This window comes from Lucilia sericata, unplaced genomic scaffold, assembly GCF_015586225.1.
Source record: "Lucilia sericata isolate MDLA Ls3-8-SP2 unplaced genomic scaffold, ASM1558622v1 Contig001018F_arrow, whole genome shotgun sequence".
In the NCBI taxonomy this organism is placed as follows: Eukaryota; Metazoa; Arthropoda; class Insecta; order Diptera; family Calliphoridae; genus Lucilia; species Lucilia sericata.
The window spans coordinates 54,166-69,255 of record NW_023995000.1 but is presented as its reverse complement, the minus strand read 5'-3'; the positions used below and the strand labels follow the sequence as shown (position 1 = coordinate 69,255).

The window sequence follows — 15,090 nt, the reverse complement described above, 5'->3', positions numbered from 1 at the left end:
AATGCATATAAGTAATTTTACTTTTCTGTATTTATTTACTTACAGTTTCTTCTGCTTAAATAATCCAAGTGTCAATGAATATTCTGTTGTTGTAGTCCACTTACTAGATGTGTTTAGACTGCACTAATTAATATCTTGTTAGCCCTTTAATAATAATTTCAATTCTATATGAAAAAAATCTAAAAATAACAGTTGTTTATATTTTTTTAATACAATTTTCTGTTGATCCAGTCATTACCGCTAAGCTAGGCCTATTTATGTATGTTGTTGTTGTTGCTGTGTTGTTAAACAAGATGAAATTATCATACGAACTCTGTGTGTAATTGTTAGTCCATTCACCCATAATTTTATTATTGTATTAAAATAAATGTAAACACAAGTACAAAGTTTGTTAATTTAGTTAGTGGAAAAAATTTATTAATTCCATCATTTGAAATAAAGATTTTTTGGTCTTTTACAGATTAAAAATAAATTCACTTTTTGTACTACTTTTCAAATAACATTTTAATTAAAACTGAATAATTCTTGTCAAAATTTATTATAGTTTTTATTGTTCACCCAGAAATTGACATTTTTTCTATGATCCCCTGCAAAGTTAACAAAAATTTTAATTTTTTTTTAAATTAGATCATTTCACAATAAAAAGCTTCAATACTACAACCAAAAAGTCTAAAAGGTTGTAGACTTGAATAAAATCCTTTCATAAAACCAAAACTCACAGCAAAAGTTATAACTTTTATTATCTGGCAACTCTCTATAACTTTTAAAATAATTTTCATAGCCACCAGCTTTGGTATATATTATGATACATTGCCAACTTTTTCCAACGCTGTTTTTGTTCTTTCAATCAGTTTGTTTTGACATTTAAGTGAATTTGCGATTTTTTTCTCCAAACGTCTATTAAAAAAGTAGCAATTGAATTTTTTGTAGCTTTTTTCGCAAATATTTTTTCGTTTATTTATTTAAATAAAAAAACATATAAACTGGAAAACTCTATAACTGCCTAAACACTTGTTGACAAGTGTTGTTTATAAATAATTATTTAAATTATTAGAAAAAACTTTGATAGTGCCCTTAAGATATAAAGAAGGAAAAGAAGAAAGCAATTTGGCTTGGTGAGAAAAAATAAAGAAAAAGTTGGTGCAATTTTGCAAACATGTCGCAACCTGCTAAAAATATTGTAAGTTTAAAATACATAATAGTAATTAAAATAGTATTTTGCAAATTATGTTTAAAATATATTAGAAAAAACCGGCTTTTTATATTATTTATTTAAATAAGTTTTCTTCCTCATAAGATGCATTGTGGTCTGCTGCATGCGCATTGCCGTCATGTAAAAAAAGGAAAACTATAGACAATTGTTATTTTGCCGGTTGTTTTTTTGTTGCTTTAATTCTGGACTCCCTCCCTGCTATTATAGGTTTTTGTCTGATTGGAAACATTATTCCTGGACACTAATTATTTTTCTTAGTAGTGTTGCTATTGTTTTTTAGATTTCTCTTTATAAGTTAATCATTCAATTCTCACTGCCCCTGTAATTGCCAATTCATAATTTTGACAAGTCATTGCCTTTGTTCATCGCGATAATAATGTGTTAAAACAACATAAGTAACATTTTTTAAAATTTTGTTACAATACTGCCACAAGGTGTATCCTTTTGTTTGCTAAAGATTGGCTTTATTATCTCATGGGGTAAAAAAGTGTTAGTTATATGATGTCAGTATGTCACCATGGATGTCTAATAACACGTACATGTTAATTTTTTTGTTTTTTTTTAAGATAATGTATATTTTAAAAGATTTCCCTATTACCTATGTATAACTATAAATTGTGTCTGCCACTTGAGTTAAAGAGCTCAAAGATACCTACTTAGGATATAATATTGCATTATTATTTTGGAAATGCTTTTAAGAATTTTTCTATTTAACATCAACGGAATTGGTCCATAAATAATAGAAAGTTTAGAGACAAATGCTCAAAATTCCGTAAGGTTCAGTTCCACTGGACATGGATATGATCTTCTGCGAGGACTACCTACTGTAACATGCGGGCCGCAATGTTGATGTGCTATGTGAACTTTTCCCATATGGACGAAGAAAGTAAAAATAACTTTTGATGTCCTAGTCGATGGAGCACGAATACCGATTGCGCAACAATCTATTTATTTATTTATTTTTTTTTACGCAATCACGGAGACACTGATAAAATAATCCTCATAAGGTATGGATTAAGAAACATTGTCGGCTACATATTAAACTATTGGCCAGTAAGTGGTTAATTATGCCATTCCAATTCTCTTAGTAATACCCAGTGGAGAAATATTTCAAGCTGCAAAGATCCAGCGCTTAACACTCACTGCATGCAAATTATCTCTGACCACTGTCTGCATGAGGAAATGCTCGTTCTCCAAGTTAAGGAACACAACGTCATGTTGACAAAACAGTTGTGCCCATGATGACAACGCAAGAGTCATTAAATATCACATAGTCAGGAAGGAGCTTCATGTGTACGAGGAAAATAGGATGTTCATAGACTAGACTATAGACTAAAATATAGACTAGACTATAGTCTAGACTATAGACTAGACTATAGACTAGACTATAAACTAGACTATAGACTATACTATAGAATAGACTATAGACTAGAATATAGACTCGACTATAGACTCGACTATAGACTAGACTATAGACTAGACTATAGACTCGACTATAGTCTCGATTATAGACTAGACTAGACTATAGACTAGACTATAGACTAGACTATAGACTAGACTATAGACTAGACTATAGACTAGACTATAGACTAGACTATAGACTAGACTATAGACTAGACTATAGACTAGACTATAGACTAGACTATAGACTAGACTATAGACTAGACTATAGACTAGACTATAGACTAGACTATAGACTAGACTAGAATAGACTAGACTAGACTATAGACTAGACTAGACTATAGACTAGACTATAGACTAGACTAGACTATAGACTAGACTATAGACTAGACTATAGACTAGACTATAGACTAGACTATAGACTGGACTATAGACTAGACTATAGACTAGACTATAGACTAGACTATAGACTAGACTATAGATTAGACTATAGACTAGACTATAGACTAGACTATAGACTAGACTATAGACTAGACTATAGACTAGACTATAGACTAGACTATAGACTAGACTATAGACTAGGCTATAGACTAGACTGTAGACTAGACTATAGACTAGATTAGACTATAGACTAGACTAGACTATAGACTAGACTATAGACTAGACTATAGACTCGACTATAGACTCGACTATAGACTAGACTATAGACTCGACTATAGACTCGACTATAGACTAGACTATAGACTAGACTATAGACTCGATTATAGACTCGATTATAGACTAGACTATAGACTAGACTATGTTTACGAGGAAAACAGGATGTTCATAGACTAGACTATAGACTAAAATATAGACTAGACTATAGTCTAGACTATAGACTAGACTATAGACTAGACTATAGACTATACTATAGAATAGACTATAGACTAGACTATAGACTCGACTATAGACTCGACTATAGACTAGACTATAGACTAGACTATAGACACGACTATAGACTCGATTATAGACTAGACTATAGACTAGACTATAGACTAGACTATAGACTAGACTGTAGACTAGACTATAGACTAGACTATAGACTAGACTATAGACTAGGCTATAGACTAGACTATAGACTAGACTATAGACTAGACTATAGACTAGACTATAGACTAGACTATAGACTAGACTATAGACTAGACTATAGACTAGACTATAGACTAGACTATAGACTAGACTATAGACTAGACTATAGACTAGACTATAGACTAGACTATAGACTAGACTATAGACTAGACTATAGACTAGACTATAGACTAGACTAGACTATAGACTAGACTATAGACTAGACTATAGACTAGGCTAGACTAGACTATAGACTGGACTATAAATAAGACTATAGACTAGACTATAGACTAGGCTATAGACTAGACTATAGACTAGGCTATAGACTAGACTAGACTATAAACTAGACTATAAATAATACTATAGACTAGACTATAGACTGGACTATATACTAGACTATAGATTAGACTATAGACTAGACTATAGATTAGACTACAGACTAGACTATAGATTAGACTATAGACTAGACTATACACTAGACTATAGATTACACTACAAACTACACTATACACTACACTATACACTTCACTATATATTAAACTGTAGACTAGATTATTGACTGGACTACTCTATAGACTTGAATAGACTACAGATTGGTCCATTGACTACTATATGAAATATTTAACCAAGGTTTATAAGTTAGAAAACGTACCGAAAATGTCATGTAGGTACCGCGGTATTTTTTGGAACCAAAAAGTGCTTAAGTACTGAATTTTCTTGTTTAGAGTAAGAAATCTCTCAATTTTGTTAAAAATCTCTTTAATTTTGTTTTGGTCACATCTTTCTACGCCAACAATTGTCCGTAAAATGAACATTTCAATCTTCTGTTATTTTTTATTTCTACTAAATAGCACATATTTTGAGAGTGTGTGTGTGTGTTTTTGTTAGAAAAGTCACTTTTAATTTTAAATATATAATTCCTTTTAAAAAAAGAAAACACTAGCAAATAATGCGCATTATTTTTTGCTCTCTTAACGGAAATGCTTTTTTGGGTTCCGATCAGTTTGTTGTGAAAATAGGAGGTGAATAGAAGTGTGGTGATTAAGCTGGGCCAAGAAGGCCATAAGGTAGCATATTCATGCTGCAAAAGTTTAAACAAACTTAAATAAAAAATCTACGAAAAAAATTATAAGAAATAATTGGCTTAAAAAACCAAATCCTGTTACTTTCGCAATGGCTACCGTGGAATTGGAAAATCTTTTCTATAGAAAACGTAATATAGTATATGCCTTTGTGCGCCATCGTTTTATGTTATTATGCAAACAATCGGTAAGGAAGGAGTAAATTATAAAATTAAAAAAAAATGCCGGCTGTTCAAAAATAAAAAAAGGGAAATAGTTTTTATAAGAGAAGAAATATTTTTTAAATTAATAATTTAAAATTATAAATATAAAGAATTCTTAATATGTATATATGTGTATTCATTTTATTCTCTGCAATGATCTTGAACTTGAAAGACATTTTTTTGGCATCATTGTTTTATCTATAATTGTGTAAAATTCGAAAAAGCAACGTCATTATTATTCTCTCCCCCACACGCTTTAACAAATTGTTTATAAACAATTAGTAGTAAAATAAAAATAAATGCAAAATATTTATTTTTAATTATATTTTTACTTAGTATTTTCTTTTATCAATTTTATTTCTAATTATTTTTATCTTTTTCCTTTATTTTTATTTTTTTGCAGTTAGTTCGTGTACAATCTGCTGAAGGCATAAAACGTATTGAAATTTCCCCAAAGGCGAATCTTAAAGAACTTTTTGAATCTGTTCAAAATGCTTTAAAAGTCGATGGCTTTGGTCTGTTTAAGGAGAGAAATTTTACGAAAGAGGTAAGTTTTTACTTAAAAAAATAAAATTTTTTATTTGCACGAGTGGAAAAAATAAACAAAAAATAAAAGAATTTAAACAATTTTAAAAGAAAAACTGTACCAAACTACTGATAGTGAATTTTTTTTTAAACTATGATCGACAAACGTAAACAAATATTTTCATTATCAAAGTTTTTATATTAAAAACAAAATAATTTTTTTTTATTAAAAAGCTTTTTTATACTAAAAATATTCCACAAACATTTGTTTTTTTCCACAAAATAATAAACACCAACAAACTTTCTATTAAAAGCTTTTATTCATTTAACATGTAAAAAAGCTTTTTTATTTAAACAATTCTTTTACTTAAACTTTTTTTAAGTTTTTTTTTTATTAAAGAGGTTACTTTTTTATTAATAAAGCTTTTTATTAAAGAAGTTTCATTGTAAAAGCTTTTTCATACTAAAAAGCGTTCGACTACAAAGAGACTTTTTCTATTAAAAACGGAAAAAAAGCTTATTTCCCTAAAAAGGTTTTGTTTTACTAAAAGTGTTTTAACTAAAAATCATTGAAAAAAGTTTTTTTCGCTAACAAAACTTTTTTCCATTAAATATTTAGAAAACTTTTTTCACTAAAAACCGAAAAATAAACTTTTTTCACTAACAAATATTTTTCACTAAAAAGTTTTTCCATTAAAAATTTAAAAAAGCCCTTTAATACAAGTTTTTTGAGTTAAAAGTTATTTTCATTAAAAAACAAAAAAAAAAAACTTTTTAAAAACCGTTTTTCACTAAAAAATCTTCTTTCACCAAAAAGAAACTTTTTTCATTAAAAAAAATCTTCTTTCACCAAAAAGAAACTTTTTTCATCAAAAAATATTTTTTCACTAACTAAAAAGTTTTTCCTCTAAAAATCAAAAAAAAAAAGTTTTTTTCACTTAAGCTTTTTTTATTAAAAACCGAAAAAAGCTTTTTTTGCAAAAAAAAAAAAAAAAAAAAAAAAAAAAAAAAAAAAAATACAATAAAAAAAAAAACAAACCAGATTCTCTTACTAAATATTGAAAAAGAGCTTTTCACCTTAAAGTTTTATTTAAAAAAGCTTTTTAATTAAAACAATTATTTTAGTAAAAAGTTTTTTTATTAAAAAGGTTGCTTTTCCATTAATAAGGCTTTCTACTAAACAAGTTTCAGTGTAAAAATTTTTTTACACTAAAAAGCTTTTGACTAAAAAAAGTGTACGCAAATTTTTAACAAAAATAATTTTTTTTATCAAAAATTGGTTTTTATTTACTAAAATACAATATTTTCCTTAATAAGCTTTCTTTACTAATAAAGCATTTTCTTAAAAAAAGGCTTTCTTTACTGGAAAAAAAGCTTTTTTTTTAAAAAAGCTTTCTTTACTTGTTTCTTTAAAAAAGCTGTCTTTACTAAAAAAGCTCATTTCTTTAAAAACCTTTCTTTACTAAAAGGGGTTTTCTTAAAAAACTTTTTTTAAAATAAAAAAGTTTTTCTAAATGTTTTATTACACTAAAAAGCTTTTGAATAAAAAAAGTGTTCGCTAATTTTTCACAAAAATTATTTAAATTTTTTTTATTTACTAAAATACAATATTTTCTTTAATAAGCTTCCTTTACTAATAAAGGATTTTCTTTAAAAAAGCTTTCTTTAATAAAAAAAAAATATTTAAAAATGCTTTTTTTTACTAAAAACATTTTTCTTTAAAAAGCTGCCTTCACTAAAAAAGCTTAATTCTTTAAAAAGCTATCTTTACTAAAAGGTTTTTTTCTTAAATTTTTTTAAATAAAAAATATTTTTTAAAACAATTCTTTTCCTAAAAAGTTTTTTTAAGTTTATTTTTCATTAAAAGGGTTCCTTCCATTTATAAAGCTTTCTAATAAAGTAGTTTCAGTATAAACGCTTTTTCACGCTAAAAAGCTTTTGATTAAAAAAAAATGTACGCTAATTTTTCACAAAAAATATTTTTTATCAAAAATTTGTTTTTATTTACTAAATACAATATGTATTTTCTTTAATAAGCTTTCTTTACTTATAAAGCATTTTCTTTAAAAAAGCTTTTTTTACTAAAAAAAACTTTTATTTAAAAAAAACTTTCTTTACTTTAGAAAAGTTTTTTTTTTCTTTAAAAAAGCTGTCTTTACTAAAAAGCTTATTTCTTTAAAAAGCTTTCTTTATTAAAAGGCTTTTTTCTTAAAAAAGATTTTTTTAAATATGTTTCCTTTAAAAAAAGCTTTCTTTACTAAAAAAAGCTTTTTTCTTAAAAAAACTTTCTTTACTAAAAAAAGTTGTTCTTTAAAAAACCTTTTACTTTGAGAAGACAAAATTTTCTTAAAAAAGCTTTTTTAAAAAAAAAAAGATTTAAAAAAAGCTTTTTCTTTAAAAAAGCTTTTCTCTTGAAAAAAGCTCTTTTTACTAACGAAAACGTTTTACTTTTTAAAAAAGCTTTCTTTAATAACAAAAACGTTCTAAAAAGCTTTCTTTACTAAAAAAAGTTTTTCTTTAAAAAAAGCTTTATTTCCTAAATAAACGTTTTACTGTACATTTCAGCTTTCTTTGAGAAGACAGCATTTTCTTAAAAAAAACTTTCTTTAGTAAAAATGATTTTTTTAAAAAAACACTTTCCTAAAAAACTTTTTTCTTATAAAAATTGAAAATATTATTCACTACAATTATGTTTGCCAAAATTATAATATTTTCTTTAAAAAGCTTTTTTACTAAAAAAATTTTATCTTTAAAGAAACCTTTTTTCTTAAAAAAAAACATTCTTTACTAAAAAAAACTTTTTTCTTTAAAGCTGTTTTCTTTAAAAAAAAGCTTTATTTATTAAAAAATTGTTTTACTGTGCATTTTAGTTGTCTTTGGGAATAGAGCATTTTCTTAAAAAAACATTTTTTTTCTTAAATTATTTTTCAATAAAATTATGTTTTTCTTGCAATTACACTCTTTTGTGTATAAAGCTTTTTCACCAAAATTTCAATATGTTATTTCTCTTTTATGTGATTTATGCCTTTTCCAATAATCCAGCTTTACGCCAATTCAACACAACAAATAGGCACTCTACTCAAACATGGCGATATGATATATCTTAAGCAGTTGGCTGGCACATCAGCAAGAGTAAGTATTCTCAATTATATTTATCAAATTTCTTTAAACAACTAAAAACAAATTTTAAACTATTCCTAGCGCACTAGTACCACGGCGATAGATCAATTTGAACATGTTCCAGCCAAAGTAACTGATAATGATTTTAAACCAACCACAAAAGTTGTTGAAGATGAGGTTGATCTATTATTGGCAAAAGAAGATGGATTAATTAAAAGGGAAAGAGATAGTAAATTGTAAGTTAAAAGTAAAAAAAAAAAATAAAATTTAATGTTAACAAACGAAAACTTCTAGATGTCGTCATCAAGCCAACGGTTGTTGTGTCAACTGTTCACCTCTTGAACCTTACAATGAGACGTATCTGAAGGAGCAAAAAATTAAACATCTTTCATTTCATTCGTATATACGCAAACAAACATCGGGCATTGATCGCGGCAAGTACATGGTATTCGATGATATTAATTGTCGCATTAAGACTGGTTGCCGTGAACATCCACCATGGCCCAAGGGCATCTGTTCCAAGTGTCAACCATCGGCTATAACATTAAATCGTCAAATTTATCGTCATGTCGATAATGTCATGTTTGAAAATACCACAATTGTAGAGAGATTTTTAAATTATTGGCGTACTACGGGCCATCAAAGAATGGGTTTCCTCTATGGCACTTATGAAGTGAATACAGATGTACCCTTGGGTATACGTGCTAAGGTGGCGGCAATTTATGAACCTCCACAGGAATCGACTAGGGACTCGATAAAACTATTGGATGATGAGGCTGCCGAAGATATTGAAGAGGTGGCCAAGGCTTTGGGTTTGAGAAAGGTGAGGGGTGAGAGTTTTATTCGTTAGAGTATTTTTATTAAATTTGCTGTTTCTTTTTTAGATTGGTTGGATTTTTACTGATTTAATCACTGATGATCCGGCCGCCGGTACTGTTAAACAGTTACGCGGCATTGAGACTCATTTCTTAACCGCTCAGGAATGCATAATGGCAGGTGAATTGCAAAATCGTCATCCAAATCCTTGCAAATATGCATCGAATGGTGTTTTTGGTTCGAAATTTGTGACCGTTTGTGTTACAGGTAGGTTATTTTTTTAGAAGATTTCATTTAGAGAATTTTATAGAAAATTGGACTTGAGACAAAAGCTCTTTACAAAGAAAGTTTTTTAATGCAGACTTTTTTGATTGCAATTTTTTATTTAGATACTAAGCTTTTGAGTCTAGAAGCATACTATCTTCAGTTTAGAAAATAAATCTCCTAAGTTTATAGACTAAAGCACTGTTTCGTCTAGACGCCAAAGCTCTAGTGACTGATGCTTTCTCTTTAGTCTAGTGACTGATGCTTTCTCAAGGATGCTAGTCTAGGGACTAAAGATCTCTTTAGTCTAGAGACTAAAGCTCTCTTTAGTCTGGATACTAAAGCTTTCTTTGGAGTAGACAATAAGCGCCTCTTGGTCTAGTGACTAAAACACTCTTTACCCTAGAGAAAAAAGCTTTTTGTCTTAAGAATAAAGCTTTTAGTGTAAAGAATTTTAGCCTGGAGGCTATAGACTAGTCTATAGATTAGACTAGACTACAGACTAGACTATATATATACTATAGATTAGACTATAGACTAGACTATAGACTAGACTATAGACTAGACTATAGACTAGACTATAGACTAGACTATAGACTAGACTATAGACTAGACTAGACTATAGACTAGACTATAGACTAGACTATAGACTAGACTATAGACTAGACTATAGACTAGACTATAGACTAGACTATAGACTAGAATATAGACTAGACTATAGACTAGACTATAGACTAGACTATAGACTAGACTATAGACTAGAATATAGACTAGACTATAGACTAGACTATAGACTAGACTATAGACTAGACTATAGACTAGACTATAGACTAGACTATAGACTAGACTATAGACTAGACTATAGACTAGACTATAGACTAGACTATAGACTAGACTATAGACTAGACTATAGACTAGACTATAGACTAGACTATAGACTAGACTATAGACTAGACTATAGACTAGACTATAGACTAGACTATAGACTAGACTATAGACTAGATTATAGACTAGACTATAGACTAGACTATAGACTAGACTATAGACTAGACTATAGACTAGACTATAGACTAGACTATAGACTAGACTATAGACTATAGACTAGACTATAGACTAGACTACAGACTAGACTACAGACTAGACTATAGACTAGACTACAGACTAGACTATAACCAAGTTCAAAAGTTTTCTCTAGTAACTAGTTTTTCCCTTAAATTTGTCTTTACAGGCGACAAAACCAAACAAGTCCATATGGAAGGTTATGCTGTTTCAGCACAATGCATGGCTTTAGTACGCGATAATTGTTTAATACCAACTAAAGATGCACCCGAATTGGGTTATGTCCGTGAATCGACTGATAAACAATATGTTCCAGATGTTTATTATAAGGTAAGAGGTAATCTCTTTTTTTACTAAGTAAATTTTATTTAAGGTTTCTGTTCGCCTTTTATAAAAAATTTAATAATATGATGTATAGAAACTATTTTTGGGCTAGGATGCTGTTTAGGAGCGTTGTAGTTTTTTTTTATTAGAAACCCAACCTCCACACTATTTTAAAAATAACCAAACATTTTAATTAAATATTCATACAAACCTTTTTTATGTTACTGTCTCTTCATTGACCAGTAAAATGCAAAAAAGAGGAAAGTAAAGGCATTATTATTGTTTACATCCATTGACCATTTATTAATTTCTTGTTTTTTATTGTTTAATGTTGGTAGATAGTTTTACAATTTGTTATTGTTGTTGTTATTTCAGTTTAAATTTAGTTTCATTGATAGACAACAATAATTAAACATTTATGCATATACATGTAAATTGTTGCTATTGTTTGTATTTCATGCAAATTTCTGTTTAATATTTTTATTTTTATATATTTTTTATAAAAAAACAACGTGTTTTTAGCGTTAACGCCACATTAAAGAATTTTAAAGAATTTTTTTTTGTTTTTAGATTTTTTAAGTTTTTTCTTTACGTTAATAAAAAAAGTTTTTTTAATAGGTGTTAGACTGAAAAAATAAACGTTTAAAGTCTTTTAGACAATATTTTTTTGGTTAAGAGCAAAAGATTTGATAACTTTTTCTTGATATTTTTCAAAAATATAAGTTTAAAAATAGACAAATACAACGGTTTTTTATATATTTTTTAAACAATTTTTTTTTAATTAAAAATATTTGTTAAATTTTTTCTTTTTTATAATAGTTTTACGTTATTTTGATATATATGTTACTGTTTTTTAGTAATTTCAGCATTTGATTTGTATATTTATTTGTTTTTTTTTTCTTTTAATTAGTTAACATAAACATTTAGAAACATTTTTCTTACTATTATTTATTTAATATTTTTAATTGTTTCCTTTAAATTCTGTTTAGTTAAGTGTATGTTTATAATTTAGTACTTTTAGCACCTTTTTTTTGTATACTAAACTAATTTATATTTGTTTAAAGATGCTGCAGCCGCATCATTTTAGTCACAGTTTAATTTTTTTAATATTCGTAAATTTTTTTTCTAGACTTTCGATTTTTTTCTAGAATTTTTAAATGTAAAAGAATACTAGTTCTGAAAACAAATTATATTTGAAAATATTTATACAATATGTTTCGAAAATCTTTAGGTTTTCATTAATTATCTTTTTATCATTTCGGTTTTTCTCATGAAAAGTTTTAGAAACTAAAAATGTGTTACCAAGATAATTTCTTTATAAATTATTTAAGTTTACTATTTTCTTTAAATTCATATTTTATTACAACTAAATTCTTTTCCAATTATATTCATAATACTTTTTTGTTTGACACCAATTCTTAATAAATTAAAGTTAAATTTATTATCTTATTAAATTTCTAATATTCAAGGATTTAATTTCGTTTATATTTTATACATATCGTTTTATATATATCGTTTTTATACATATCGTTTTATATATATGACATTTATTTTGTATTCTTGTTTTTTATATTTTTTGACGAAAAACAATTTGGCAGTTTATTAAAATAATTCTGCAAATAATTTCTATAAAATTCATTTAGTTTCAAAAAGTATTAAGTCCTAAAAATTCTTTATTCCTAAGACCCTTCAATCCTGAGACTAAGAAGTCTGTACTCAAGAGAATAAGGACTCTTTATTCCAGAAAATTAAGAACTCTTTAGTCCAAAGTACATCTGTATTCCAGGGAGTTAAGATTCTAGAATCCAGCAACATTAAACTCTTTCATTCAATGAAAAAAAATTTTGTCAGAAACAAAATCTCTTCATTCCTTAATTCCTGTTACTTAAGTTGTGCTCTTTAGTTTAAAGGGCCTATGTATTCCAGGGAGTTAAGACTCTTTAGTTCTAAGAAAGATACTTTACTACTATTGATCTTAATTCCTGAGACTAAAGTTCTTTTGTTCCCAGTATAATGATTCTTTAGCCTAAAGATATACTAAAGAAGCTAGATAGCCACCAGAACCTGATGTTTTTAGACAAGATATCAAATTCTTTCATCCTTAGTCTACAGACTTAACCTGGGACCAAATTACGGCATACGATATCGATCGAAATCTCAATAGAATCTAAATGGAGATTTCTATCGATATCGTATGCCATAATTTGGGCCCTGTTCATGTCATAAGACTAAGATTCTCTTTAGTGCAGATACTAAAGAGTCTCTTTAAAGATCCTAAAGAATATTTAGTCCAGAGACTAAAGACTATTTAGTCCAGAGATTTAGTCCAGAGACTAAAGACTAATATTCTCTTTACTCCATAGATTAAGTACTGTCATAAGTCCTGAGCCTAAACACTAGAGACTAAAGACTATTTAGTATAGAGACTAAAGGCTATTTAGTCCAGAGGCTAAAGGCTGACTTTGGTCGAGAGAATAAAGATTCTCTTCAGTCCAGAGTCTAAAGACTCTCTTTAGTTCAGAGAGTAAAGATTCTTTTTACTCCAGAGACTAAAGATTCTTTTTACTCCATAAACTAAAGACTCTTTAGACTAACCACTCTCTTTAGACCAGAGACTAAGGATCACCTACAGTCCAGAGACGTAAGAATCTCTTTAGCCCAGAGACCTAAGAATCTATTTACCCTAAAGACTCTCTTAGTCTAGAGACTAAAGACTCTCTTTAGTCTAAAGACTAAACACTCTCTTCAGTCTAGAAACTAAAGATTCTAAAGAGTAAATATTAGGGTGATCGACTCGATTTTTCAACCGGTTTTAAAACCGTTTTTTTCTGCTTTACCAGTATCGGTTTTTTCTAAATGTTAATTTTTCGAATATCGAATAACCCGGTTTTTTCACTTTTTAAAAACCGGTTTCGAATACTTTTATTTGCTTTGTATTCAAAGATTATTTAAATGAAATTTTGAAGTAAATAATACAGCCCGTTTAAATTTTAAAAATAGTCGAGTCCAGGAACTAGGATACATTTTTCTAAAGCACCATTGGTTAAACTTTTTTGATTTTCCTAACTAATTAAAACATTTTATTTGTAAAATTGATAACTGTTTAATAAAATTTTATTAATCTTAAGATTATATTCCAATTACAATAATTAATTTACCGCTGCAATATTATGGAAGTGTTAGAATGCCTATGAAAATTTCCTAAAAGGGCTTTAGAATAAGCTAGGATTACATAGTACCTTATATTTAACAGAAGTGTCCACTTTTTTCCTAATTCTTTTTTATATTAAAGAAATAATGTAAATCAGACGACTAGATCTAAAGTTATAATATGTTAAACTGTTAATAATCATTTCGGGCCATGTTTTATTAATCAAATTTAAACATAAACATTAATTTCTTCAAATTAACATATATTTTTTATTTATTATGAAAAACCGGTTAACCGTTTTTTTCTGAATTTGAAAAATATCAACCGGTTTTTTTGAAATGTCAACTATTCGAACTATTCGAAAACCGGTTTTTGAAAAATGTCGAATAATCGATCACCCTAGTAAATATTCACTTTAGTCCAGAAGCTAAAGACCCTCTTCAGTCCAGAGACTAAAATATACATTGGCAGAGAGTAAAAAATAAGTTCTCTGACCGGTTTTGGTAGTTTTTATACATTCGTAAGCATTAAAGAGGGAGTACTCATGACAGCTCATTGTAGATATATGCACTAAAGATTCTCCGAAGGTTCTCTTTTGCCAGAGATTTAAGACCAAAACCTAAGGAATGCCTTTGGTCTAAAGACCTTAGACTCCTTTCGACAGACAATATATTTACTCCAAAGACAATATATTTACTGCAGACAATATATTTACTCCAAAAAGAGTCCTTAGTCCGAAGACTTAGACTCTCTTTAGCGAATAGTTATAATTTTCACCTTAACATCCAATCTAACTTAAACCTTTTTGAAAATAAACGTTTATTT

The 15,090-nt window shown here is 27.8% G+C and overlaps 1 protein-coding gene across 2 annotated transcripts in view; it reads left to right on the top strand.

Moving 5' to 3' along the window:
• Nucleotides 1-844: 844 nt before the first annotated feature.
• LOC119609612 (nuclear protein localization protein 4 homolog) overlaps nucleotides 845-15,090 on the top strand; it is a 32,828-nt gene continuing 18,582 nt past the window's right edge. The window contains exons 1-7 of one of the 2 annotated variants that reach the window (XM_037964457.1): nucleotides 845-1,180; nucleotides 5,410-5,553; nucleotides 8,574-8,663; nucleotides 8,733-8,887; nucleotides 8,946-9,474; nucleotides 9,536-9,734; nucleotides 10,960-11,120. In XM_037964457.1, coding sequence (XP_037820385.1) covers nucleotides 1,157-1,180; nucleotides 5,410-5,553; nucleotides 8,574-8,663; nucleotides 8,733-8,887; nucleotides 8,946-9,474; nucleotides 9,536-9,734; nucleotides 10,960-11,120 — 1,302 coding nt within the window. In that variant the 5' untranslated portion in view covers nucleotides 845-1,156. Of the gene's footprint in view, nucleotides 1,181-4,675; nucleotides 4,991-5,409; nucleotides 5,554-8,573; nucleotides 8,664-8,732; nucleotides 8,888-8,945; nucleotides 9,475-9,535; nucleotides 9,735-10,959; nucleotides 11,121-15,090 lie in introns of those variants that run through there. The other variant, XM_037964456.1, reaches the window with a different exon arrangement.